The 27,838-nt window shown below is 45.8% G+C and overlaps 1 protein-coding gene across 3 annotated transcripts; it reads left to right on the plus strand.

Annotated features, from left to right (window-relative positions):
• Nucleotides 1-27,215, plus strand: phc3b (polyhomeotic homolog 3b). 3 transcript variants are annotated; one of them, XM_085419312.1, is made up of 12 exons: nt 1-662; nt 11,984-12,608; nt 15,033-15,185; nt 17,638-17,739; nt 18,552-18,807; nt 20,063-21,172; nt 21,601-21,935; nt 22,306-22,471; nt 23,305-23,416; nt 23,651-23,771; nt 24,696-24,999; nt 26,412-27,215. In XM_085419312.1, exons 2-12 carry the CDS (start codon nt 12,003-12,005, stop codon nt 26,564-26,566), a joined length of 3,420 nt encoding a protein of 1,139 aa, XP_085275438.1. In that variant the 5' UTR covers nt 1-662; nt 11,984-12,002; the 3' UTR covers nt 26,567-27,215. The 3 variants fall into 3 exon arrangements, with proteins under 3 accessions (XP_085275438.1, XP_085275439.1, XP_085275440.1); XM_085419313.1 differs by having other exon boundaries at nt 2-662; nt 18,552-18,759; XM_085419314.1 differs by lacking the exon at nt 17,638-17,739 and having other exon boundaries at nt 3-662.
• The last annotated feature ends 623 nt before the right edge of the window (nt 27,216-27,838 follow it).

Here is a 27,838-nt window from a genome sequence, read left to right on the forward strand (position 1 = left end):
TACAAACTGTGTTACAGTGTGCAGCGTGCATGCACGGCTGTGTATCGGCGTCTTTGCGGTCCTCCTGAGCTCTGAGTGGTGCTGTCTCGCATCTGCCGCCCTGCAACGACTGCACTTCCATTGCATTTCTCCAGCAGCGGAATAACCAGGCCCCTCGCAGCCGCTACACGGTGCCCCCGAGCCGGGCTGATTCCCACCGCAGACCCGGGAGGTGAGACGGTGGTGGCACAGCGGAGGACGACGGACTCCATAACCGCTGCGAAGGCCGGATCTACGGCGGAGGAAAGCCCAGGATGTGATGAAATCCTAAACAAAGTGCGACACACACACAGACACACACAAGCCCCTGCACATCATAAACGGGCCCGTCTTGCACTGCAACTTTGCGTTTTGGGCTCTCGGTGGGCGCAGAGGGCGGATAATCATAGAGGTGAGGTCGGGGAAATTATTGTCTGGGGAAGGGTGACGCGCACTTCTCAGCAGCCCCTGCGCTGTCAGACGAGGAAGTGAAGCTTCACACACGCCCATTTGAGCCTGTCGACCCTGCTGAAAAAGCCCAGAGCCGCTCATCAGATAACACAGCAACGGACTTTCCAAACATGCGCCCACTTTCGGATGGACGGCAGCGGGAATAACCTGCAGGACGTCGAGCATTTCAGCAGGTAGGCGAGCGAAGCGCTTTACGCGCAACGTGGACATGACAATTCTTCAAAATGTTATTATCGTGAGATTTCTCCCCTGTGAAGGCCTGTCTCCATCTTTCTTTTTTCTTTTTTATAGTCACATGTATAATCTCTGGCCTAACTGTCACTGTGCACTGTGGCTCATTGCTATCACCACCATCGTCTGAGGCGGACACGTTCAGTTAACAGGCTGCGGGCCAGATGTCAGCATCTGCCCGCTGTGCGTGGACGAGCACCTGCCTGCGTGGTGGTTTTGCGTGAATTTAGCTTACTTCTGGCCGCACGCTCAGCTCCCATTTTAACCAGAAAAGCGACTTCCCAGAAGATCTTGGCCCTTATTGCGCCCTGATCTCCACATTTCTGAACTTCAAACAATGAGCAGAGGCTCCTCGTGTATACTGTATACAGTGCACACAGATAAACTACACGCGTTGGTTCTAAATGGAGACTAATCGCTTTCAGGGTAATATCAGAGTTATTCGTGTCATTTTTAAGCAGAAATTTGTCGGTTCGAGTTGATAAAAGAAGTTGTTTTTATGTTTTCATTCTGCTGTTAAACTGAGCTCTGGATGATTCATATAATAAAACATGGAGTTTACAGACTTTAAACCAAGTTCTGGGAGTTCTTGATGGATTTTTGAGGCTGAAGCAGACTGAAGATAGACAAAGTGATAGACTGAAGAAATTATCTACATATCTTATGATATCTTTCCCTTGTCCAAACGATAGAGTGCACAAGAGTGCAGATTGTGATCTACGAGGAAATATATTTTGCAGGGAGACCTCCTGGACTTATCCTGGGGCTCCTGTGGTTCAGCGGGCCACATTTTGGACAGCACAGGGTTTTTAATCTTGTTGGCTGGTCAGTTTAGCTTAATCACATCAGTCATTTAAATCCTTCTTCAAACACACTGAAATTTGTTGGTTTCAGCTGAAGGTGGTGGTTTAGTTGATTGTCTGGATATTAATCTTTGAGTTCTGTACTGTTGGTCAGACAACAAAAAACAGATTTTCAATTCATATATTCCATAATAATAATATTGTGTTTATATTGAGTACAGATGCTAGAAAATAAACATCTTACAGGGGAACCTCCTGGACCCACACTGGGGCTCATGTGGTTCTTCCTGCCACTTTTTTGGATAACGACTCAATAACAAGGTGAACCATGTAAAGTGTCCATCGTAACTCATTGATGACTCGATGAAATGAAAACCTCAAGAGGAAATTATTTAGAAATCTGACAGAAAGTCTTACGTAGTTTAGTAGATGTGCTGTGGGATTCCTACACACTTACACACTTTGAACAGCAAAACAAAATAAAGAAATAAAAACGTAGACAAACCTGTTAGTTATGGAGTTGTGTATTTGCAAAGGTGGCACAAAGTTGTTGGTGAAAGCAATGTTTTATTCCTCTGTTAGGTCGGGCGTGTTAGTTACACAAATCAGACTTTTTTGTGTGAAAAGTGATGGTAAATAAATCAATAACGGTTAGATTTTCATTCAACATGATCAGTTTTCACAGGATTTATTGCGCTAGAAGAAAAAAGGGGCCTCATGGAACCACACTGGGGCCCCTGTGGTTGCCACATCTGGACAGCAAAACGAAAGCACAGAGCCATGTGACACTTTTGCATTGTTATTGGCAGTAAATGTTATTGTTCCTGCATGTGTTGATTTATATTGTTCTTATAAGTTCATTTTATAACTGTTTCCAGTAGCTGACTTAATGTCCCAGAGTCTTTGACTTGCTTTGAATTAGAGATGTTTCCATGTACGCCGGGAATCTTTTCAGTAAGTTTGTGGGCCTCACAGCCAACAGTCAGTCAGGAAGTAGTAAGGGTGGAACTTAGCTAGCTGTGATCAATATAAATACAACAGTGTGCATCTTTAAGTGAATATTAATATGAAAGTGAAGGGAGGATGCTTTTAAAATGACTGAATTTTAATCATCAGCTAAATGCAGGAAGAGAAAAAAACTGCTGCTGGACTCTGTGTCTGCCAGAGAACTCAGCTGCTGCGCTTAAAGGAGTATTCAAACCCTTATAGGCGACCCGACCTCCTCATTGTTTCCTCTCACATGTCTGCTGTTCCAGAGGTGGATGTGCAGATTGAATACGGCCAAGTCAGTGTATGTTCCCTGTGAGCCAAAAGCTCGGGGTTCGAGCTACTCGAAGCACTCTGTTTTTACCATTTTTATGGCTACAATAGATATTTATGATGTAATAGAGACAGGATATTTCTAATATAGACATCTCAGACAGAGCAGTCCCTCCTGCCCCGCGCTGACAACGGACAGCCAATCAGAAGAAAGCCTTAACCTTTTAAGGAGGAGCTAAAATGTTTTGTTTTTTCTAAAACTACTTATTTCAGACAGGCGGTGGCTGAGGGACCACAGCAAGGCCACAGTGAGACAAAGAAGGATTATTCTGAGATTGAAAGACACTCATTATGGACGTTAATGTCGTGGTCATTTTGAGCAGCAGGAATGATGCCAGACGCTTGCTGATGCTTACCCAAAGCACCTGGTTAAAGTAAAACTAGCTAATAGACATTTAATTATATATTTAAGCCCCTTAGATGAGAGAAAATCTGAAATAAATTCAAACTTATTCCCCCAATTCTTAGAGACGTATGCTGTTCCACCAAAAACAGCTCAAAGAATCATCAAACACCTAAAATGACCATGAAATTCATTACTGTGAACATCTGACCACAGCTGTGTGCTGCAAGTATAAAAATAAAGAGGTGCATTAGTCGTCTTTTAGTTGGGAAATTATTTCTTTTCTAATTTTGTTTTTCTGGTAGAATCTTATCTTTACATTAATCAAGCTTCAGTTCTTGTCATCTAATGAGGTGTTTGCGTTCTGCTCAGCTGCCAGCTCACAGTTTACTTCCATGTTCACCCGTATGTCTTGTAGCCCTCTGTGTCTCTGCTTCTCTGGCTTACAGAGAAAAAACAATTCAGTGTTACAAGATTAAAAACTGTAAAAAACAACAACAACCCAAAACGTGGCTGCTGGAGGCTGGGGGACAGTCGTTACTGTGTGAAATAATACAAAACAAGTAAAACTGTGTTAAAGCTGGGTTTAAGATTAAATTGTGCACTATTAACAGTTACTGCGCTGAACACTAGAAATAACATCACGGGTACAATAAGGGCTCCCAGCCAGAGAGCTGCAAAATAGCACAATGTGAATATAAAACTATCATTCTTGTTACACTAATAGAAAGCTGGGGGACCTCCTGGAACCACACCGGGACCTCTGTGGTTTTTCAGGCCACACTTCGGACAGTAAAGGAAGTAAGAAAAACCTGCAGAGTGTTTGCACTCTTGCTGCATGAAAAGTTACCTACTAGAAACCGAGAGGGCATTCAACAACAACAATGTCAATTTAGCAGTGTTACTGCACACTCGAGTGTTTTATTTAAGGGGAAAAATCCCAGCAGCAAACAAAAACAAAGAAATAAAAAGACTAATTTAAAAAAATTGAACTGAGTAAAACAAAGCTAACAAAGTCACAGCTAAAGTGTGATCATAACATGTGCTCTGCTCTGTAACATATATGTGGCCCACTTTATAGCACATTTATAGGAAATGTGAAAGATTGGCTTTAAAAGTCGGTGACAGACATCAAGGTCGGAAAACGTGGCTCTGGGATTTTGAGACCTGCTGTGGGTAAAAGTACATATTTATGTAAGATATGACATGTTTGTTACCTGACTATAACCGCTATCACAGGTGTGGCTTTCTTTAGCACTTATCTACTCTAGCTGAGCACCCAAAGCACCTTTTTTGTTACTACAAATTACTGTAATGTGACTATAAACGAAGCCAGGTGGATTCTCCTGCGGGAACCTTTGAGATTCAGTCGTTTTCTGGGGAAGTTTACAGCAGCAACAAAACTCAAAAATCCGGCACAATAACAATGCAACATTCTGCTGAAAAATTAACAACTTCTGTCATTTAAAATAATCCCTGCTGAATCAATGCTTCGGTTTTTGTCTCAAGTCTCTCAGCTGCAGTAAATCTTTCTACAATAGCTCTGTTAGCCAGGCTTCACTGCAAGACGTGTGTAAAAGAGGAAAATTGCAAGAAGTCAAAAATGTTCAAAAACTAAACTGACAAATATATTTCCACCCTACTTCCCATTCTCCTTGCCACACCAACATGCCAGTTCCTGTAAAAACTGTGAAAAGTTGTGGAAGTAGACAAATGATGGGAAACTCGTCTAAATATGCAGCTGCTCCTCACTTGAAGCTGAAATGCGTCACATATTCACATCGATGATGAATTCATTCATTTTGATCTCTGTACACTCTGGAAGGTAACAGCTCTCAGCAGGAACCATAGATATATACACCTATAAGCCACATCATTAGGTACACTTTGCTCAGACCAGCTGAACTGACTCTTTGTGACCCAGATTCAACAAGTTGCTGGAAACATCCCTCAAAGATTTTGGTCCACATTTCCTGTTCTTGCCTGACAGGTGTGGTCTTCTGCTGCTGAAGGTTCGGCATGCTGTGCGCTCACACCTGCTCTTCTGCATAACTTAGTTGTGATGATTTGAGTTACTCTCTTCATTCTCCTCTGACACAAACAAGCCGTTTTCACCCAACAGTCTTGTGTTCGCTGGATTTTTCTGTCTTCCTCTGTAAACCTTACAGACGGCCGTGTGCGTAAATCCCAGCAGATGAGCAGCTTCTGAAACACTCAGACCAAAGTCACTAAAATCACCAGAGTAAATGTTGTGATATCAGATGTCCTCCTCCTCCTTTTCCCTCACGGCTCCTTTGTGGTTATACACCTCCCTCTGCTCCTTTCATGTTGTCATTGAAACGAGATAATTGTGCTCTAAATAACTGTGGAGGGGCACGTGTCCCACCTGTGCCCTGTAACTACTCCATACAGGAGCATTTAAGCAAGGCTTTAAGCAAACTGGGCAAGGTCATCATCTAAAATTACATTTAAATCATTTCAATATATGCAAACTCCAGTTTTGTAACATTTGCATGTCTCTGAATAATATAAAGTTTCGCTCACTGCACTGACATGTGGAGGATCAGGGCTCGGCTGGTGGGAGGACGTTTCTCTGCTCTTTGTTTATGATGGAAGGAGGCCGGCTTTACAAAACAAACCGGTAATTTTTGTCTGCTTATTCTGAAGACGTGTAGGGACGTTTGAGCGTTGACAGGATAAACCAACTTTGTTTATCTTCTTGGTGGAAAGGTCATTGTTTTTCTTGTTCCTGTTTTCTTTTCGGGTGTGAAAACTTCACGGATCCTGGGTCTGATGCATCAGTTGCAGATACGTGAGCTGCAGCATGGTTGCTTTCATTGCTGATTAACATGTAGACGGTTTCCTCAGGTGGGTTTTTTCTATTTAATGTCAGAAAAGTCAAAAATAAGAAAGAAAAGAAGTAAATTTTCATACTTGAGTTGTTCAAGCCAGAAGATATTTGGAAGTTTTGGCTTAAAAGTGACAGAAATGAATCAGGTAACGGTGTTTTAAGGACACTGATGCAGTCTGCGGTCAGATATTCCAATAATTACAGATTGCAGTATGGAGATCAGGAGACGCTTTTCTGTTTTCGTTTTGCAGCGACGGTTCAGATTAACTGCTGCAGTGGCTCAAATCCAAAACACACGGCTGAAGTTGACACTAAGGGTGTCGTGTTTCAGCTTTAAAGGGCGAGGCGTGAGCAGGTCCTCAGGGGCGAACTTTAACTCCATCCAAAAATTCAAAAAAGGTGAATCAGAGTCGCCTTTACTTTAAAAACTGGCCTAAAAAGATGAAATAGTGTCAACATGAACAAAGTCACATGAACTTAATATATCAAAGCAGAAAAAAAGAGTTAAGTGGACTTTATACAACCTTTGTTTAGCAAATGTTATAATATGTATACTCAGAAAATGTCAGCAGCCTAGATTTGTAAAGACAGTTTTGAGTGCTTGTGTATATTTGATGCTTTAACCTGGGCTTTATTTACTCAAAGTGCTTTTTAAACACTTATTTTAATAATTTTCTGCAGTTGTTTTCTGTGTTTTTACTTCCCCAGTTGTTTCAGTGTTACGCTCAGAACTCAAACTCTCTTTACTTTGTAACATAGTAATGCATTACTTTGTAACAAAGTAATGCATTACTTTGTTACAAAGTAATGCATTACTTAACACTCAGATTTCAGGCATTCCGTCCTAATATTGTGTTGGTCCCCCTTTTGCTGCCAACACAACCCTGACCCGTAAAGGCACGCACTCCTCTAGACTCCTGAATGTGTGCTGTGGATCAGCATCCTCTAAACCCTCTGTTCGGGGCCTTAGAAACTCACTGCTGTGCTCCTCACACCATCCCTGAACCACTTTCTCTGTGGCCAGGCTCATTTTCCTGCTGAAAGAGGCCACAGCCATCAGGGAATACCATTTCCATGAAAGCGTGTACATGTTCTGCATCAGTGCTTAGGAGGATGGTACGTGTCGATGTTTGGGCAGAACGTTGCCTCCTTCCCATAGTGCATCCTGGCGGCAGGTGTTCCCCAGATAAGCAACACACTCATCCGGCCATCATGTGATGTAAAAGAAACGTGGCTCCTCAGACCAGAACACCTTCTTCTGTTTCTTCGTGGTCCAGTCCTGATGCTCACCTGTCTGTTGTCGGTGGTTTTGGAGGTGGACAGAGGTCAGCATGGGCGCCCTGACTGGACTGCACCGAACTGTGATGCTGTGTGATCCTGCATGAACTTTGAGCTACATTGGCTCTCTGTTGGATCAGACCACACAGGCAAGCCTTCACCCGTGCATCAATGAGCCTTGGCTGCTCATGACCGTGCCGCTGGTTCCCTGCTGTTCCTTCCTTGGTCCACTTTTTGACTGACCCTGCAGACCGGGAACACCCCACAGGACCTGCAGCTTCAGAGAAGAAGGCGTCACAGTTTGGCCTTTTGTCAAACTCGCTCACATCTTCATGCTTGTCTGTTTTTCCTGCTTCACACACCAACTTAGAGGACAAAATGTTCACTTTCTTCCTGATGTACAATGATGGAGAGTCAGCGTTATTCACCTCACCTGATGTCATGCTGATCGGTGTATTTACACTGCTTTAAAAGTCATTTATTACGCTACTAATTACAGCTTTAAGCAGCAGCATCACATTTGCATGTGCTGCTTAACAAAATATCAGAAGTACATTGACGTGTACCTGTCTGCTCGAATCTCTGTGTTAATCAGGAGAACACGCGGACCATCTTTCTTTCACTAACCTATTTAAATATAAGAATGAAGCTGATAGACTCTACTTCTGGACAGCCAGACCTCAGGGATTGAAAATCAGTTTTTTTGTTTTCCTGGAGACAAACCAGCAAATTTGTTTGTCCACTCAAACTCTGAGTGTTTTTATTGCTTAAACATAACCAGGTGGCTTTTAATCATAACCCTTTGCAAGATTTTGCATTAACTTTTAAAGCCTGATTGCAAAAGGACCATTGGGTTAAAGAGTGTCTCTCAGGCAGACTTTGTCTTTGTTACGATGACAGTGACATTTGTAAATGTAATTACAAATTAAATTATGGGTCACAAAAGCAAAGTTTTTGCAAATAGATATTAATGACTCTCCTTCTGCCTCCCAGGCAAGAAGAACACTTCCTACCCAGGAACAAGAGACATGTCTGTGTTTTAAATCAAAAACACATTTTAAACATCAAAACAGTCGTGTTGGACTTGAACTGTAGTCAGATCCAGATTTATTCCACCAACTGTTCCACCCTCAAAAAGCAGTTTTTCATCCTTTAAGACCAGAATATGTCAATGCAAATCAATACGAATGAGGTAGTGAAGGCAGACGAGTGTCAGGGGTGATGTGTGAAAGCAGCAAGAGTGAAAAGGAAGGTTTACAAGACAGTAGTGAGACCTGCTGTGATGTAACAGGAGGCTGAAGATGGACAAACCCACCAGAGGGACAGCTCAAAGTTAGAGGCGAGGCTGAGATGGTTTGGACGCGTGCAGAGAGGGAAGACTGGACATGTTGAACAAAAGGGTTGAAGATGGAGCTGCCAGGCAGGAGAAAAAGGGTTGGTGTGACAGAGGAGGACACCGGGGATGGGATCAGGTAGAGAAGAAAGGAGAAAAAGTGAGGCAGATGAAAACTTGTATCCTGAAACGTGACTGAAACCAGAGGCTTTTTAACGTTGTGCAGGAATCCCAAAAAGTTGGGACTTTTGTGGATTTGCTTACCTGGATGACTGAGCGTGCATCAAGACGTTGTGCTGGAACAAATGTGGTTAGAAATGCACGAGCCCGTTCCAGCTTTTGTTACTTGAAAATCAAGCTGTGACGCTGCTTCAGCATCACTCTGGAGTGTCTCGCTGCTAGCTTTGTACAGAACAGGTTAACATGAGGTCGTGTTTGTGCCGATTGTTGGTTTTGGGCTCTTAACTGTTAGATTTGGCCTCCAGCTCGTCTGTGGGGGCGCCGAGGCTTCCCCCGCTGATCATGAATCCTCACGAGGAACGTTAGGACTTATTTCCATGTCTTGTGTTAATTCTGAGAACAAATGTTGCAGTGAGTTTGTTTTCTCTGGAACTTGAAATGCAAAGTATGCAAATTAACTCTGTGCCTCTGTCTGTGTGTCTGTGTGTGTGTCTGTGCGTCTGTCTGTCTGTGTGTCTGTGTGTGTGTGTGTGTGTGTCTGTGTGTCTGTGTGTGTGTCTGTGTGTGTGTCTGTGTGTCTGTGTGTGTGTCTGTGTGTGTGTCTGTGTGTCTGTGTGTCTGTGTGTGTGTCTGTCTGTGTGTGTGTCTGTGTGTCTGTCTGTGTGTCTGTGTGTCTGTCTGTGCGTCTGTCTGTGTGTCTGTCTGTGTGTCTGTGTGTGTGTCTGTGTGTCTGTGTGTGTGTCTGTGTGTCTGTCTGTGTGTCTGTGTGTGTGTCTGTGTGTGTGTCTGTCTGTGTGTCTGTGTGTGTGTCTGTGTGTGTGTGTGTGTGTGTGTGTCTGTCTGTGTGTGTGTCTGTGTGTCTGTGTGTCTGTGTGTCTGTCTGTGTGTCTGTCTGTCTGTGTGTCTGTGTGTGTGTCTGTGTGTCTGTGTGTGTGTCTGTCTGTCTGTGTGTCTGTGTGTGTGTCTGTGTGTCTGTCTGTGTGTCTGTCTGTCTGTGTGTCTGTGTGTGTGTCTGTGTGTCTGTGTGTGTGTCTGTGTGTGTGTCTGTGTGTCTGTGTGTGTGTCTGTCTGTCTGTGTGTCTGTGTGTGTGTCTGTGTGTCTGTCTGTGTGTCTGTCTGTCTGTGTGTCTGTCTGTGTGTCTGTGTGTCTGTGTGTGTGTCTGTGTGTGTGTCTGTGTGTCTGTGTGTGTGTCTGTGTGTCTGTGTGTGTGTCTGTCTGTCTGTGTGTCTGTGTGTGTGTCTGTGTGTCTGTGTGTCTGTGTGTGTGTCTGTGTGTCTGTGTGTCTGTGTGTGTGTCTGTGTGTCTGTGTGTCTGTGTGTGTGTCTGTGTGTGTGTCTGTGTGTCTGTGTGTGTGTCTGTGTGTCTGTGTGTGTGTCTGTGTGTCTGTGTGTGTGTGTGTGTGTCTGTGTGTCTGTCTGTGTGTCTGTCTGTCTGTGTGTCTGTGTGTGTGTCTGTGTGTCTGTCTGTGTGTCTGTCTGTCTGTGTGTCTGTCTGTGTGTCTGTGTGTCTGTGTGTGTGTCTGTGTGTCTGTGTGTCTGTCTGTGTGTCTGTCTGTCTGTGTGTCTGTGTGTGTGTCTGTGTGTCTGTCTGTGTGTCTGTCTGTCTGTGTGTCTGTGTGTGTGTCTGTGTGTCTGTGTGTGTGTCTGTCTGTGTGTGTGTCTGTGTGTGTGTGTGTGTCTGTGTGTCTGTCTGTGTGTCTGTCTGTCTGTGTGTCTGTGTGTGTGTCTGTGTGTCTGTGTGTGTGTCTGTCTGTGTGTGTGTCTGTGTGTCTGTCTGTGTGTCTGTGTGTCTGTCTGTGCGTCTGTCTGTGTGTCTGTCTGTGTGTCTGTGTGTGTGTCTGTGTGTCTGTGTGTGTGTCTGTGTGTCTGTCTGTGTGTCTGTGTGTGTGTCTGTGTGTGTGTGTGTCTGTGTGTCTGTGTGTGTGTCTGTGTGTCTGTCTGTGTGTGTGTCTGTCTGTGTGTCTGTGTGTGTGTCTGTGTGTGTGTGTGTGTCTGTCTGTGTGTGTGTCTGTGTGTCTGTGTGTGTGTGTGTGTGTGTCTGTCTGTGTGTGTGTCTGTGTGTCTGTCTGTGTGTCTGTGTGTGTGTCTGTGTGTGTGTCTGTCTGTGTGTCTGTGTGTGTGTCTGTGTGTGTGTGTGTGTGTGTCTGTCTGTGTGTCTGTGTGTGTGTCTGTGTGTGTCTGTCTGTGTGTGTGTCTGTGTGTCTGTCTGTGTGTCTGTGCGTCTGTGTGTGTGTCTGTGTGTCTGTCTGTGTGTCTGTGTGTCTGTGTGTCTGTCTGTGTGTCTGTGCGTCTGTGTGTCTGTCTGTGCGTCTGTCTGTGTGTCTGTGTGTGTGTCTGTGTGTGTGTCTGTGTGTCTGTGTGTGTGTCTGTCTGTGTGTCTGTGCGTCTGTGTGTGTGTCTGTGTGTCTGTCTGTGTGTGTGTCTGTGTGTCTGTCTGTGTGTCTGTGCGTCTGTGTGTGTGTCTGTGTGTCTGTCTGTGTGTCTGTGTGTGTGTCTGTGTGTCTGTCTGTGTGTGTGTGTCTGTGTGTCTGTGCGTCTGTGTGTGTGTCTGTGTGTCTGTCTGTGTGTCTGTCTGTGTGTCTGTCTGTGTGTCTGTGTGTCTGTGCGTCTGTCTGTGTGTGTGTGTGTGTGTCTGTCTGTGTGTCTGTGTGTCTGTGCGTCTGTCTGTGTGTGTGTCTGTGTGTGTGTCTGTGTGTGTGTGTGTGTGTGTCTGTCTGTGTGTGTGTCTGTGTGTCTGTCTGTGTGTCTGTGCGTCTGTGTGTGTGTCTGTGTGTCTGTCTGTGTGTCTGTGCGTCTGTGTGTCTGTCTGTGCGTCTGTCTGTGTGTCTGTGTGTGTGTCTGTGTGTGTGTCTGTGTGTCTGTGTGTGTGTCTGTGTGTGTGTGTGTGTGTGTCTGTCTGTCTGTGTGTCTGTGTGTGTGTCTGTGTGTGTGTCTGTGTGTGTGTGTGTGTGTGTGTGTGTGTGTGTGTGTCTGTCTGTGCGTCTGTCTGTGTGTCTGTGTGTCTGTGTGTCTGTCTGTGCGTGTGTCTGTGCGTCTGTCTGTGTGTCTGTGCGTCTGTCTGTGTGTCTGTGTGTGTGTCTGTCTGTGTGTGTGTCTGTGCGTCTGTCTGTGTGTCTGTGCGTCTGTCTGTGTGTCTGTGTGTCTGTCTGTCTCAGTGTGCTTCAGTGTTGAAGGATGGACAGGGAGCTGGTTCGGCAGAGCCAATCAGATCACGGCGAGGCCACCAATGGAACGAGCCCTCCGACCGCCGCTGAGTCCTCCGCCACCCCTCCAACCCCCACGCCTCCTCGGCTTACCCCCAACCCCATGCTCCTGGACTCCCCCGCACCCTCGCTGACACCCACCACCTCCTCCCCTCCCCCGCCTCTCACTCCCGCTCCCTCCATCACCACAAACCATGGACCAAAGGCGGCAGCAGCAACGGCAGGCGCTCCGTCTCCTCACGTCCTCGTCCCGACTCCCCCTAAACTTACCTCCACCCCTGCCCCCACCCTCCGCACATACTCCCGACACAACCATTCTTCCAAAATGTCTTCCTCCGTGCAAACCCCCCCTTCCCCCTCCCTTCTCCCTCCCCCTTCGTCCTCCTCCTCTCCTGTCGTAGCGACCGCTCCTTCACCACTCCTCTCATCCTCTCCAACTTCTTCTGCAACGCACAACAACACCACCATGTCTGCCAAGATCTCCACCAGCCTGACCAACGGGAGCGCTAGGGTCCTCTCTGCAACCTCAACGCCAATCACACCGTTTCACACGCCAGCCAGTCCACCTGGCAGACAGGTAAAGGTCACACACTGACCCCCACATAGAGAAACAGGAACACGTCTTTCATTTAGAAACACTTTGCTGGAGTTTGTCCAGTTTGTCTGTATTGGATCTTTGCTCTTTCTGTGTTCATACATTGCACCCATACAGAATAAGGACGCACGTCTCCACCCTCTCATGACCACATCCAAGAATCCCACCATGACAGTGGCTAAAACGTTAACTTTGAGGCTTCGAAAAGAAAACCTGTGATGCCTCTTTTATGCACAGTCTCTGGGTTACATAAGGAGGAGGCCACCTACTGGCTGTATTCATAAGACTGACAGCAGTCATTCAACAGGCTGATAACATTAGGACCAAATCATTTTTAGCTTCGTCTAAAAAAGACGCAGTAATTTAATCTCAGAAGACGAGCCTGACGCAGAGGACGGATGTAAATAAAACAGCTTGAGCTCAAAGTTTTATCTAGCCTTCCTGCACTCGTGATGTTTACTTGTACTGCCATCTTTACAGAACGCACAGCGAAGACTCAAATCACAGTTTTCACTCTTTGGATTTGGTGCAAAGGTGCACAAAGTTGATAGCTAGTGCTAGCTTTGTTAGCAAGCTTCATCCATAAAGTGAAGCTACAGTAAATAAAAATGCAGGTACAGCACATGACAGTCAACCTGCTTAAATGACCGAATCTGTATTTTATTCATATTTCTGTGACACGTGGTGTGTGAGAATCTTTTAAGCTGAGTTTCATTAAATGTTGGAACAACTGTTGAAAGCGACAGCTGACCTGAACAAACGGATTTAAAAAGAAAGATCAGGTGTGAATAATCTAAATGTAAGAATGACAGACAGCTCGTGAGACGAAGCCTCGGACCTTTCACCTGTCAGGCTCCATCTGGGTCAGTGTTTGACTGTTTGGGGTTACAGTTTCCTCTTTGTTTGCTTTCATCTGAGTGCGTTTCACATCCTTACACTCGGGTCTCGCTCTCTGTTAATTCAGTGAGTAAACAGGCTGAACTGTGAGCGAGCCACAGAGACGCTGGCGTTCACACTCTGTATGCAGGCGTTGCTGCCAGATACAAAAAGCTGCACAGTCTGCGGTTCCTCACGTTAGAGCTTTAAAGACACGAGCTTGAGATGAGCACGAAATCAGAAACTTCAATCCCGGCTTTTCTGAAGCTGTTCTCAGAACTTGTCATTAGCTGGATGTCAGCAACAGAAAAGGACAGTTACTGATACCCGATGGCCACCGCTGCGATTTTAAATGAAACAATCGACCGATTGTGATTGAAGTTCAGACTTTCCGCTTAATTCGAAGCTCAACAGAAGTAAGTTTGTGTCTTTCTTCCTTTAGTAACTGAAAAGCTGCTGTGTCGGGTTGAGATCAGGTGCCCGACGTGGCCGTTGAAGAGGATCACGTTTCTCTGCACTGGGTCGCTTTTGTGGTCCGGCTCATTGTCCGTCTGCACTCCGATGCTCTGTCCGATCAGCCCTGCAGCGTTTGTCTGAATCTGAGCAGAGGCTACAGCCCCGTACACTTCGCGGCTCATCCCGCTGCTTCTATCAGCAATCGCATCATCAGTAAACACTCGTGACCTGCTTCCACTGCCAGCCGTGCGCGTTTTCTGGTAAAGTCTGGCTCCTGTTCTTGAGTGTAACCAGTGGTTTGCACCCTGTTGGTGTAAACCCTGTGACGATGATCCTCCCTGAGAGCGTTCTGTGGTCTTTAAAGTCTCGTAGTGTTGCTGAGCTGGCCGATGCACCACAATGTTGATTTTTTCTTTCTGCCTGATGGGTTCATTTGTTTTATTTGGACTTTCAGTCGAGTGATGGCCTGTTTGTCTCGCACTGACATTTATTCGGACCTCGTGTTGAGAGTTCCTCTGAAAAAGCAAACAAATGCAAATGAAACACTTGCATTTGGTGGCCGTGAAAACATATTAAACAGTTGTCTAATGAATTCTGAGCCTCTGAAAATGGGCGACTGTGCATTGAAATGGCTGTAATTCCTGAATATTTGAGGGAATACTTTTATTAAACCCCTTTAATTCAAGTCTGAACTTCAGATTTAAAATCCACTCCTTTGCCTAAAAACATGCCAAACAGTTTCTGACAACAAATTTTACAAACCAGTTTTTCAAATCTTTAAATTAAACCTGATAGATGAGATTAAAGAACTATAAACAGATGTGAGCTGCCTGGTGGAGAGAGTTTAATCTGCTTGGATGAAGCTGTCCATTGTTAAAGTATTCATTTAGTGTTTTTCTTTTTTGTAGAAAAGAAGCATTAAAAATTCGACATTTTCATTGTTTACTCTTTTGGTTTCCACCCAAACACACTCGTGACTGCTTTGCTGTTCAAGGAAATATCACAAAAAGTCATCCCTGCTCTGAAGCACTGCCTTAATTGCTTCCCTTCCCCCCTCTCCTGCCTCTGTTCCAGGTATCACAGACTCCTGTGGGCACACCTGGTCTTGTGCGAACCAATCAGAACCCCTCCCCTGTCAGGCATCCCAAGGTGTCCCAGCAGACATTGCTCCTAGGAAAAGGTCTCAAAGGGACAGGCCAAGACCAAGTGTTGCTTAGAGCTCAGATGGTAAACACACACACACACACACACACACACACACACACACACACACACACACACACACACACACACACACACACACACTTTCATATATTTCCACATGCATTCTGTTCTGCTGCTCACAGTGAACAGGACAGAGTGTGCAGCTGCAGAAAGGATGACGAGTATTAAAATGAGCCAGTTGGCAGGAAAAGCTCAGAGTTTAAAGCTGCAAACAAATCTGAAAACAGACGTTTCAAAGCTTTCAAAGCAGAAATTTCTCCAAATACTAAACAAACACAAACATGATGTAAATGATATGAAATGCACTGCACCAAAAACCCTGTGAGACGTGATCTGAAACAGTCTGAAAACACAGACTATGAAGCAACGTTACCAGGTTAAGGCAGCCGTGTTGAGCTTAAAGTCAGACTTTTAAGTGTTACAGAGGTGCTTTACCTCTCTAAATCACCATGGTAACTGATGATGTACATACTACCTGTTTGGGAGAAGATTATGTGTTTGAAGTTTTAGTTTAAAACAATCTTGAAGCACCACATTTTCCCCAAATCTTTGATTTACAGCAGAGAGTACACATTATACACTCAGAGGCCACTTCATGAGGTACACGTTGCCAGTACGAGGTTGAGCCCTGTTGTCCTGCTGAAAGTGACCTTTGGAAGATGGATACAGTGTAGCGATAAGAGGATGGACATGTTCAGCAACAATAGGTAGCATCATTTAAACACCACAGCCTAAGAGGCCCAAGCTGTTTCACCACCAGCAGTGTGAACAGTTGACACGAAGCTTCATGTTGTTTAGGCCAAATGGTGACACTGAAGTCTTAATGTTGCAGAAGTCGCGACTCATCAGACCAGGAAACATGTTTCCAGGCTTCTGTTGTCCAGTCTTGGGGAGCCTGTGTGGACTGTAGCCTCAGGCTTCTCGTAGCTGACAGAAAGGACACTCGTGTGGTTTGAGGTTGGACTAGCTGTTAGCTCAGAGATGCTCTTCTGCTACGGCTGTAACCAGTGTGTAACAAACCCACAGCAGGCCCGGGTGCATCTTCATGCTTTGCAGCATGCTTTCTTCTTACAATATTCACACGGTTGCTGTAACAGCTGCCAGCCGTACACATCACCACCAACAACCACTAATGACAACAGCACAGGTGTGATTGCAGATCAGCGCAGGTGCGTCCATCTCACCTGCAGCAGCATCGCAGACCACGCCTCGCCACACAGTGCTTATTTGAGTTACTGATCTCTTGAAGCTTTTCTCCTCCGACGTCTGACCTCAGCGAGGCACGTTTCGCCCAGAGAACTGCTGCTCACTGGATATTTTCTTTTTCGGTGGGAAAATCCCAGCAGATCCTGAAATATTCCGACCGTCCCGTCTGGCACCAACAACCTCGCCACATTCAGAGTCACTTAAATCACCTTTTGTTCCACATGCTCAGCTTTAACTTCATCCCGTCGTCTCGACCGTGTCTACATGCCTACATGCATAGAGACGCTGCCCTGTGATTGGCTGACTGTGTATAGCTGCATGCATGTAGCTAGTACCTGACTCCCATCACTAAGTTGAGCAATGCATATGTTTGTGTTTCATTGTCACTGACATTTGCAGGTCAGAAATATACAAATATATCTGTTTTCATCCTTGAGCTGAGCACTGCTGCAACTGCAGTTACTAAGAACAAGAGTGCTGTGCAGCCGCCATGGTAGAGATAAGTCAACAACAAGATAAATGAATTCACAGCTTTAATGATTTCATGTCTTATTTGCATCATCAGTGTTCCACATACTGAATCTTTGTGTCTGCTCTGATCATGTCTCTGATGGCAGACGGTGGTGCTCAGCTAAAGAAGAGTCAGACTGAGCCTGAGCGACAGAAACAAAGTAAACTCTGTTTCTCAGATATTATGAGTGTTCATGTATAGAAAGAGCAAAGCGGCTTGATTGTGACTGATGAGCTCAAAACTACACATCTGTGAAAACCATCAAATTGTCATTATTGACATCATTTGATTATTTGCACAGAAACCTATTTTAGACTAAAGGTTATTTATCTGTTCATAAAAGTTCTTTTAACGGTGAAATATTAAACCGTGGTTAATCTCACAAATCATTTCCATCATCTAGATCTGCCACCTGGATTTAAACACTTAAATGTGTTGTAAAAAAGTCTGTTTAACATTGAAAAACACTGAATATGAAGCATCTGCCTCGCAGTTGTATTAATCCACCGCAGAAAATAGTCCCCAGCAAAATTCACAGTTTTCTTGTGTGAGGGTTCAAATCTGATGTTGATCCGTTTGAAAAAGTAACCTTTATGTTTATGGGTGTTTTATCAGGTCATTAAAAGGAAGCAAAGGCCAAGAAGATGCTTCAGTTATGTCTCACACAAACATCTGTGCTTGTCCTGCTCTCCTCTGTTCATCTCCTCCTTCACGTGTTTCCTCCTTTTTCTCCTGCAGCTAATTCTTACATCTGCTATGCGGCCGCCCCAGCCGTGCTCCTCCTCTTCGTCCTCCTCTGTTTCCACTTCTCCTCCTTCCTCTAACCCCGCCTCGGCTCAGGTGAGCAGCCGAGCAAATGTCTTTATATGCACGTGAATGCATCTTTTGAACTGACCTTAGACGGTAAATGCAAAAAGCTGACTTCTTTACACAGTCGTCTGAAACACGCGAAGCTCAGCAAGCACAGCGAGCGAGCTGCTTTTTTCAGTAACTTTCAGTCATTTAATGAAATGCAAATTTGGCATTTTTAGCATGTTTAGTCTCCGTAACTACAAAAGACGCACACGTGAAGAACACATTCAAGCTGTGGTAAAAACTGCCCTGAGTCCCTTTTACACCCCGTCCCAGTGCTGCGATCTAAAAGCAGAATCTGGTTTCTTTGAGCAGCCGTGCGCATGCGTGTCCCGGCTCTGAGACCTGGATGTTTGATCTGTTTTCTGATCGTTCGCTGGAGAAATGAAAGGGTTATGTCAGCGTGTGGGATGCGTGCCAGCTCAACAAAGTCTGGTATATGAGAGATAGCCAGGCTCAACTACTACCCATAATTCCTTCTGGGTGAAACACACTCCTCTCATACGTTGACTGTAACAGACGGCTGTGACTGGGATCAGGATCAGTGGACGATCTCTCCACAGTTGGTCCTCAGACCCACATCAATAGGAAATGTGATCTTGTTTTTCTGTTTTTGTATTTCTTATTTTCACCTTACGAACAATCAGAAAATGTCCGACGTTTAAGACTAAATCTGCTTCAGAGAGCTTTTTTCCTGCTGCCTGTAACATACCCGCCCTCGCTGGTAACAGTTGCTAAGCTGTGACTGGATAGCCAACGCCTTTGTGGGATCTAACTGAACATCTTTGTGTCCCTTCCAGCTCCAGAGTCTCACCTTGAGGCCTCCTCCCCCCGGGACTCTCGCCATCCCTCCTTCCCTACGCCTCAAGCCCAACGCCACGGCCCCGCCTCCCCTCTCTCGACCTCAAGTCCCCCTCTTCCCGATTCTCAAGCCGCGACCTCAGTCCAGCATCACAGCAACGGAGTGTCCAACCACGCCCAGCCGACACCTCGCCGTGCCGCCTCCAAGTAGGTCCCTGAAGGGTGTGATGAGGCCGGATGAGTACGCTCCTCCATGTGAGGGTCTTACATAGTGACTAATATATTATCATAAATTATTATAATTCTGCACTTTCAGTCAGCTGATGTTTTATTTATATTTGATCCTGTTTGAGTTTATTGGTGGATCCAGCTCTCACCCTGACAGTGACTAACCGGGGGGACTGGAGGGAGGTGTGGTTCAGAGTTTCAAAATAAAAGCCATCAGTGGAAGACCAGTATGCTTTCAAAATGATAACAGTTGCTTCAAGGCCCTTTATATTGTAAGGTAGAGACCCTACAATAATACAGAGAAGCCTGAGCAATGAGACAAATCCCTGTAGGCGAGCACTTGGTGGGAAGGAAACCCCTCTTAACAGGAAGAAGCCTCAGGACCGGGCAGCCATCTGCTGCAACGGGTTTGAGGTGAAGAAAGGATAAAAGACACAAAATAAAAGCCTCAAATTACATATTGGATGTTATCAACACTCTGAACCTTTCAAAATAAAAGCCTGCAGTTTAAAGCCGTCTGCATCTCTCTGCAGCTGTTCTGGCAGCAAGCCACAGTCTGGTGTTAGCAACAATCACACTTGTGGTGTGAGATTGCATGTTTAGTTTTCTTTTCTACAAGCAGTGAGTAAACTAAAATAAATTGTTTCAAAATGAGCGTTTTATACTTTCAATCATTTTTTGTCTTCAGTTTTTAAAGAATTAAATTTTTTAAATAGATATTTTTCTTTTTTCACTATTTTAATTTTGGTTACTTTTAAAACAAGAAAGGACAAACTTACTGCTTTTAGCTGTTCAGAGCCGTCTTTAGCTGCACTGCTGTGGTCCTGTGTACCGTTTCATTTCAGTGACTTATGAACCAAATAATTCCTCTCTATTACCCGGAGACATCAGAGCTTCGGTTTACCCTCACAGAGCACAACAAGTCAGTTTTCAGCATGTTTGCCGTCATTGTCTGCAGCTGAACTCATAAATCACTGGAAGAAAACTGCACTGTGCTGCAGAACAAAGTAAATTGAATCATGGGTCTTGATATATTTTGCAGCCTTGAGAGATGAAAATTAGTTTTTGGAGCCACTGAAAGGAAATGTTTAAATCTTAATGTGAGAAAGTTTTTCAGCCAACACCCTGAATCCTGCAGCCTGCTGTGCATCAGCAGATTACAGTGAAGCACATGAGAATTAAACAACATGCACGAGTGGCAGTCTGTCATTTATCAGATCATTATTAGTCATATCCATCCCTCATAGTTTAATGGTTTCCTCTTCATGCTTTCCTCCCACAGCTCTCTATTCTCCGGTTCGAGCCGTCCCTCTGAGACCCAGACTTCACTCTCCTAACGGTCACAGAGCGGCGTCACCTCGACAGACCTCGGCCCTCCAACCAATCGCTGCTGCTCCCTCCAGCCAGGCGTCTTCCATCAGCCGGCCGCTGGCGGGACTGAAGAGCTGTCCGTTAACTCACAGCCCGGTATCTGTCTCCAGCGCTCTGTCAGCTGTGCCGCATTTTGAGCGCTCGTTGTCTGCAGCGAAGCAGCTTCAGATCATCGCCCTCTCTTCGGGTCGCCAGCCACAGCCGGGAACGTACACGCATGCTTCGGTGCAGCCGCCGCCTCCAGCGGCAGAGTCGCCTGAGGTTTCCGCCCAATCAAAGAGGACTTTGAGCACTGAAGACGTCCTTCCTCCTCCTCCTCCTCCTCCTTTAAACCCCTCGTTGCCAAAAACCACCTCTCCTCTGCCCTCACCTCCATCCCTTCTGAGTCCAGCCTCTCCACAGAGTCAAGCTGAGCCCCAGCCGCAAAATCTGACCCAGAAGGTGGAGGTAAAGGAGGCTGAAGAGCAGAGAAAGAGAGCTGCAGCTGTGAGACAGGAAGTCAAAGATGAGGAAAGCATTGCTAAAGACCTGAGAGTGGAGAAAGATGACCAAAGAGAGAAGGTGAAGGAGGAGGAGCCCAGTGAGGAGCAAATCAACCAGGAGGTGCAGGAAGTTAGCCGAGAGGAAGATCAAATGGAAGTGACAGAAGAAGGCCAAAGTGAGAGAGAGAGGAGAGAGGAAGGCAAGGACAAGAAGATGGAGGAGGAAGAGGAAGGAGAGACTCCAATGGACCAGTCTGAGAACCAGACGGCACAGCTTCCCCATCAGTACCACAACACGGACCCTATCCCGGAGCCTGATCCTGTTAAAGACTCCACTGTGGACTCAAAACCCATCACGGGTCTCATTTCAACTCCACTTCCAGTCCAAACTCCAGCACCAGTCCCGGTACCAGAGCCAGCTCCAGCCCCCGAAGCCTCTGCCCAGAGTCAGAGGCTGCCAGAGCCTCAGAAAGACCTTCAGCCCGTCAGCCAGGAGGACTTCTGTGAGAACATGTCGACCCAGTCCGACAATCAGTCAGGTACCGTGAACAGCTCAGACGCAGCAACACTTAGTGCTCATATCTGTGTGTTTACACGAGGCTTTGCATTAAAGCGTTTTCCACAGCTTCATCTGTCCGAGCTGTGCTCCCTTAAAGGGTCCACATGATTAGTTGTTATTGCTCCGCTCGTCCTGGAGAAGCACACATGGTCGTGCACAGTGTGCAGCCAGCAGCAGCTTCTGATGCTTCAGGCTACAAAGCAATTGAGCTGTTGAGCAAACTGTCTTCACGGGACGTCTGCAGGAGTAACAGTGGTGCAGTAAAGGCTCGCTGCTACCTGCTGCTCACTGGTGAACTTTAGTGTCCTGCTTTGTTTTCGGCTGTAACTTCATGCAATCAATACTTTTTTCAAAACATGTTCCTTTTAATTTTCAGTCAACTCTTTTTTCTTTCTCTGCTCCTCACAGCGCTGTCCAGCCTCTCCTCTCAGTCTCCCCCCTCCTCACCCATCACCACTCCTTCGGCAGAAAACCCTCCTCCTCTCCTCCCGGCGCACACCGCCCTCCCGACTGACCTCAGCCTACCGCAGCATGAGCCAGCGAAGGTGGACAAAGCAGGTGGCGAGCAGCAGCCCCCCACGGAAACTGAGGCAGAGCCTCTCGGACAATTGGAGGACGAGTCAGAGAGCTTCAGCCAATCACTGAGCAGCCCCTGGGAGCCAAGGCCGTGGCCTGAGGGACGGCAGGTTCTCACCCACCTGGTGGAGGGATTTGTCATCCAGGAGGGGCTCCAACCGTTTCCTGTAAGGAGACGTTTGTTTTACATCACAAAGGCAGAAAAAATGAAGTTAGAATTTTAGGTTTTGATGCTTTTAGTGTGAAATAAGTTGGTGTTTAATCTCCTCAGGCTTATTTAAGCATTTCCTAAATAAATTGTGGCTCAGCTGACAGTTCAATCTGGGTTTTACAGTTTATCACCTTTTCTTGGGTTTCCCTTTCTTAGAGACGGCAAATATTACAATTTTGTTACTAAAAGGGGAAAAAACTCAAAACCTTTCTCGTGTATGAACGTAGAATAAGTTCTGGGTGGATGTAAACGGATTCTCTCCTTACTGCGATTACCTTTTCAGCCACAGGCGGTGCATTTATACTCACCTTATTTCTGTGGTCCAGGTGAACCGCTCATCCCTGCTGGTTCCAGTGCAGGTGCCCAAACCGCAGGAAGTGAATGGGACCAATGGGAAAGCGGCGCTGCCTGTAACGGAAACGATAAAACAAACTGAGCACTCCACAGACTCGGACGAAGAGGAAGGAGGAGACACGGACGACCCTGGGAGCAGTAAGGAGCAGTTTAACTTTTAAACTTCACATCTGCTCGTTTATCTGCTCTGAAGTCTCGATGCATGAAAGTACTGTTGGTAAGAGCTGCAGAATAGAGCAGCCGCACCCACGTCATACTGTCACCAAATCAACAACAAAGATTCATCCCAGAAAACTCAAAACAGAAGCAGGTGACGCATTTTCCCTGCAGCTGTGAGACTTTAAATGAGAGCAGAGCTTAAAACGGACCTGATTGAATCAAGAATAAAAACATAATTCTTGCAGTTTTTATATAAGATTAGTAAGTTTAATATTAAAGGAAAATCAATTAGGCTTAAAGAAAATATATAAAAAGGGTTTCTCGTGGCTGCACACCAAACAAGGACAAAGTCTTTGCATGTTCTCTAAAAACGGTGAGAGATCTTCTATTTCTTGTCTTGACGCAGCGATTGGTCCGCAGGCTCTAACAGTGAACCAAACCGGAGTTCCTGCATTGTGGCACAGCCTCTGCCCACCACTGTAAACCTGTCCCGTCATGTTCTGCACCTGCAGCACTGGGGCTCATTCAACACATGAACAGGCTAAACACTAAATACAAGCTGAGAGCAGCCCTGGGACTGTGCAGTGAAAGTGTGTGTGAGACGTCTAAGAAGTCAACCACTTTTAATACCCTGAAAACTCGGCGGTAAACCTGACGTTTACCCCACACATGCCCGAATCCTGCTCTGCTCACGTCTGTCACTCTGCTGCTGATGTGGTAAATGTGGGAGCTGTTAGTCTTCTAAACTAGCAGTGGGAACCATGTTAGACTCTGTGTTTCTCAGCTTCACCTCCACTGTGTCCCTCTCACAGGGTCGGGCCACAGAGACCGAACGGTGCTGCACTGCCAGTTCTGCGGGAAGAGGGGCCACGCACACAACTTCATGCGCTCCAAACGCTTCTGCTCCACTTCCTGTGCACGCGGGTAAGGCCTCGCTTCATTGGCTTAAGCGCTAAAGAGGGCAGCTGTGATGTCACGGGACCTTTACACAGCGTAGGGGTGCTGCTGTCGCAGCAGCAGCGTGACAGGATGTGGTGTGTGTGGCCTGCGTGGAGGCGCGCAGGTGTCAGATGCAGATACGAGTGTGAATGAAAGCAGCAGAACGAGGAAACATCACCACGTGTCTCTGTGCTTCTCCCCTTCCTCCTCCCCCCTCAGGTTTAACGTTCGACTGACGAAGCGTCTGCGAGCTCTCAGCGCAGGAAGCCGGTCAGAGAAGCCTCGTCCTGCCCTCAACCGGGCGGAGTCAGTCCCTGGGAAACCCCTGCTGCTGCGGCTGGTAGGGACGCTGAACTCGCCAACAGCTTAAAAACAGCAAACAGAGAAGTGCTGAGATGTTTTAAAGAGCCACACTCTGAAAATGAAGTTAGAGCTCCTGAAGTCCTCCACGAGCCGAATGTGACCGTACACATGCACCAGCTGTATTACAGGAGGCTGATTTTCCAAATATTAAACACATTTTTATGCTTTTATTGATCTTTGTGATGTTTATTTGATGGGTTACGTTCCTACAAAAACGCCACTCTGCGTTTGTAGCTTCATATCTTTTGTAAACTTTTTAAATTTCGTCCCAGAAAAACTAAAAAACACTGAAACTAAACTGAAACAAACACATGAATTAAAAATACTTAGTAGTGTAAAACTACATTAGCTCAGTTAGTCGTGTGCAGTGGATTTTAGACTTGGTCTTATGAAATGAGCCATTTGAAGCCATCTGTGGTTCATCTGTGGTTCAGTGACAGCCGACGGCCTTTAGAGGGCAGCAGAGAGCCGAGAAATCAGGAAGCTCCACCGACAGACAGAAAACAGACGCTCAGTTTTAAGTTCTATGCAGCCAGCAGCCACTTTATTCAGTGACACCTTCCTTGTACTGAGTTGGAACTGCGTTTGAGTCGAGAACTTTCTCATAACTCACAGATTCCTCTGAGGTGTTCGTCCATGTCGACATGATAGCATCACACAGTTTCTACATATTTATCGCTCCACCACATCCCACGTGTTCTCTGCTGGAGTGAGAGCTGGTGACTGTGGAGTCATATACAAGTAACCAGTTTGAGATGATTGAGGTGGAGTGTGGGGTTTAAATGATGCTGCGCTGGTGCTGCAGGGCCCCACACTATCACCCCAGCAGCCCCTGAACTGCTGATATCAGGCAGGACGTTTCCTGGCTCTTACATTTCTTACACGCTTTGTTTCCTTTCAGCCTCGTGATCTGTGGAGCGCCGGTCAGCGGGAGAAAGATGGAAAAGAAAAAGCGGCGGCGGCAGAAGAGGACGAAGATGAAGACGATATGGTGGGAGGTGGAGGCAGGGAGGAGGAAGACGATGACGGAGGAGAGGAAGATCCCGCTGTCGCCATGACGGCTAGGATGGAGCGTCGGGCGGCTCGGAGAGCGAGGAGGGCGTCGGCGCCGGCCGTGACCACTTCCACGCCTACCACCACGTTTAAGCCAGCCCCCTCGCAGTGGAGCGTGGAGGAAGTCACCGCCTTCATCCACACGCTGCCAGGTAAACATGAGCCGATGCCCCACACGTAGAGCTTCTCCCGGGACCTTTAACTCAGAACCGTCGGTTTGATTTACGCCACACTCCGTGTCTTAATTGTCAGCAGGCGACGGAGGCGCGCTCACAGCTTCTTCGTATCCCCCAAGTCCCATTAAAGGTTTCGCAAAATGCTGAAATTAACTGCTGAGTGAAGTAATGTGAAGAATACTTCCAACCACACACCGTCAGACTCAGCGAGACTGCTGTGAAACATCTGGGAGAGAAACTGAACCTCTGTTTCACATGAGACAGATGATTCTGTAGTAAACACTGTTAGCTGCCTTTAATATTCATCACTGTCACTTTATTTCTAAGAGAAGATCAGATGTGGATCTTAGAGTTATGCAGATCTCTTCTGGTCGAAACATTCTCCAGATTAGTTTCTGTTAGAAATAAAGTGGATAAACTGATTGTTGGCTAACGATCCTGGATGAACAGTGTGAAACATGTTACTGTAACAAACCAAATCTTTGTTTGTTGGGTCGTTTGTCCACAAACTCCTCCCACACGATCAGGATTTGAGGAACCAAACAAGGGCTCAGGTAGAACTTGGGCTGCTGAAGGTTCTTGTCAGAACCTGCATCACATTATTTCATCATGTGGCCTAAAAACCACCAACCAATCATTTAATTGTCGAGTTTATGAACCTTTAAAAAAATGTGTTCACAGGAAAGCCACCAAAATCTAATTTGAAATGGTGTCTTTATTTTTTTATTAGCCACAAAAAGTCATACAAACACATCACGTGTTCCCACTTCTTTAGTTAAATCTACAAAATAATCCCAAAGTTGACACGTTTGAATGCATTAAATAGCTTTTCTGCACAAACAAAGTGATATTAGCCAAAATTAGCATATCTCAGCACAGTGTGCAGTGTGTCTTTAAAGGATTTGAACACAGTAAAGTACCATCAGTACCATGTAATACCTAATCCTAGTCCTAGATGTCGTTGTTACAGCTATCCTCGCGTAGCATGGACAATAAACAAGGAAGCTGTGGACGACATGAGTGCATCAGGGGTGTGCTTCATCAAGAGGATGATAAGAATATTGTACACCAAAATACTGATGAATGAAAACACCAAAAGCTCTTAATATAAAAACAGCAGAGGAGTGACTTGTGACAGAAGGACAGCAGCAACAGTGAAAGGGGAAAACTGCAGTTCCTCTAATGTCCACTCGAGGCTCCAAAACAGAGTCAATCCCCACAGACTAAACTTTGCAGGAGTTTGGAGGTGTTTTTATTAAAAGTCAAGAGTTTAGATCGTTATACGTGACTAAAGTCAGGGCCATGGCTACTTTCTGTGTGACTGAACAGAATCATTTGCTCAGTCAGACACCGTCAGTGTTTTTAAACTCTCCGCGTTGCTGTTTCAGGCTGCAGTGACGTAGCGGAGGCTTTCCGGGTGCAGGAGATCGACGGCCAGGCTCTGCTGCTGCTCACCGAGGACCATCTGATGACCAGCATGAACATAAAACTGGGACCTGCTCTGAAGATCTGCGCTCACATCAACGCACTGAAAAACCAATGAGAGACAAAGAAAAAGAGAAACAACGTGAGAAAAAGAGAAAGCGTTTAAAAAGGAAGAGGGAAAAAAGGCAATAAAGACGCGAGGAAACGAGAGAAGTCGGCGGAAGTCAAAAGCTGACACCAAGGATGACAGAGCAAAGTCACAAAAAGAGATTTGTGGGAATTTATAATTCATGAGATTATAAATCTAGGCGTGGCCTTAGCAGATGGGAGCTGGAGAGGAGTGCGGGAGCATGACGACACCAGAGTCCATGAGAAGTCTCACCAGTTTTGGGCCCTCCGACTGTAGCAGGAGACGGGGGGGGTTTTGTAACTTTGTGTATATTTTACATGCCGCTGGAGAGTGTACATTTGAAGCTATTTGATGAAGGATTTTGAACATTTAATATATAAAATTTGTCTATTTAGTTTTTTTAGAACGTGACGTCAGCAACAAATCTATCCAGTAGCTAAACATAACCCGTGTGTGTAAAAGGAAAAAACAATAATGCGTAGACTTTGTAAGTGATTAATGAAAGTTTAATGTTTTATATCACTATATTCTGGACAAAGACATGTCTGTGTATTAAAAAAGTCACTATCAGGGTAGAGGCTGGTGTCTTCAATCGTCACATTTTTATGGTATCCTGCTTGAAATTATTTAATAAATGAATAATTGATCATCAAACGATTTATTTATCTTGTTTTAAATTAATTCCCAAGTAAAACACCTTTTACTAGCCCAGTGAAAGCGGGCTTTCTAACAAAAATGTGCATAAACACTTCAGACACGTGGAGCAGATGTTCCACTGAGGAGCAAACGTCGGGCCTCCTCCTGGTTTCATGGATGCATAAAATGCTAAAGTTAAAGTTGGCACAGTTTCACAGTGTAGTGGTTATCAGACCCACTTTGTCGGGGTGTGGAGCGATTGAGAGGTTCTGGGATCCCCCGTAGTGCAGTTTACCCCAGTGCCTACAACCTGGCTGCTGCAGGTGTAGAAGCGGGGCTCTGGGGTTAACTTAGACTTAGAGGCTTAGAGCGGTCCTAAAACTATCCTCAGCAGATGGACAACATCTGAGAGACGAGACGACTATCAAGAAGCACTTTTAGCGCTTCATGCTCTGGGGGGCGGGGCTATGGCTCCCCACAGCCTCCAGCAGATCGTTACATGGAGAAACCTTTTGAACTCAGGCGCGTTCACGCACACGGATGATCACAGACACAAACTATATCTTCCTCGGCTTCTACCTTGAAGCATATCGTGCGCTGTCGGTCTTGTGTGCTGCTCAATAG

Source organism: Rhamphochromis longiceps, linkage group LG9, assembly GCF_057381845.1.
Source record: "Rhamphochromis longiceps isolate RC_006_pf linkage group LG9, R_longiceps_female_GT1.1, whole genome shotgun sequence".
Taxonomy (NCBI): domain Eukaryota; kingdom Metazoa; phylum Chordata; class Actinopteri; order Cichliformes; family Cichlidae; genus Rhamphochromis; species Rhamphochromis longiceps.

Excerpts from the sequence above, each read along its gene's own strand:
- phc3b (XM_085419312.1), top strand. The coding sequence starts at position 12,003 with ATGGACAGGGAGCTGGTTCGGCAGAGCCAATCAGATCACGGCGAGGCC. Across the intron at positions 12,609-15,032 it reads CCAGTCCACCTGGCAGACAG|GTATCACAGACTCCTGTGGG; the intron begins GTAAAGGTCACA and ends CCTCTGTTCCAG. Across the intron at positions 22,472-23,304 it reads CACGGACGACCCTGGGAGCA|GGTCGGGCCACAGAGACCGA; the intron begins GTAAGGAGCAGT and ends TCCCTCTCACAG.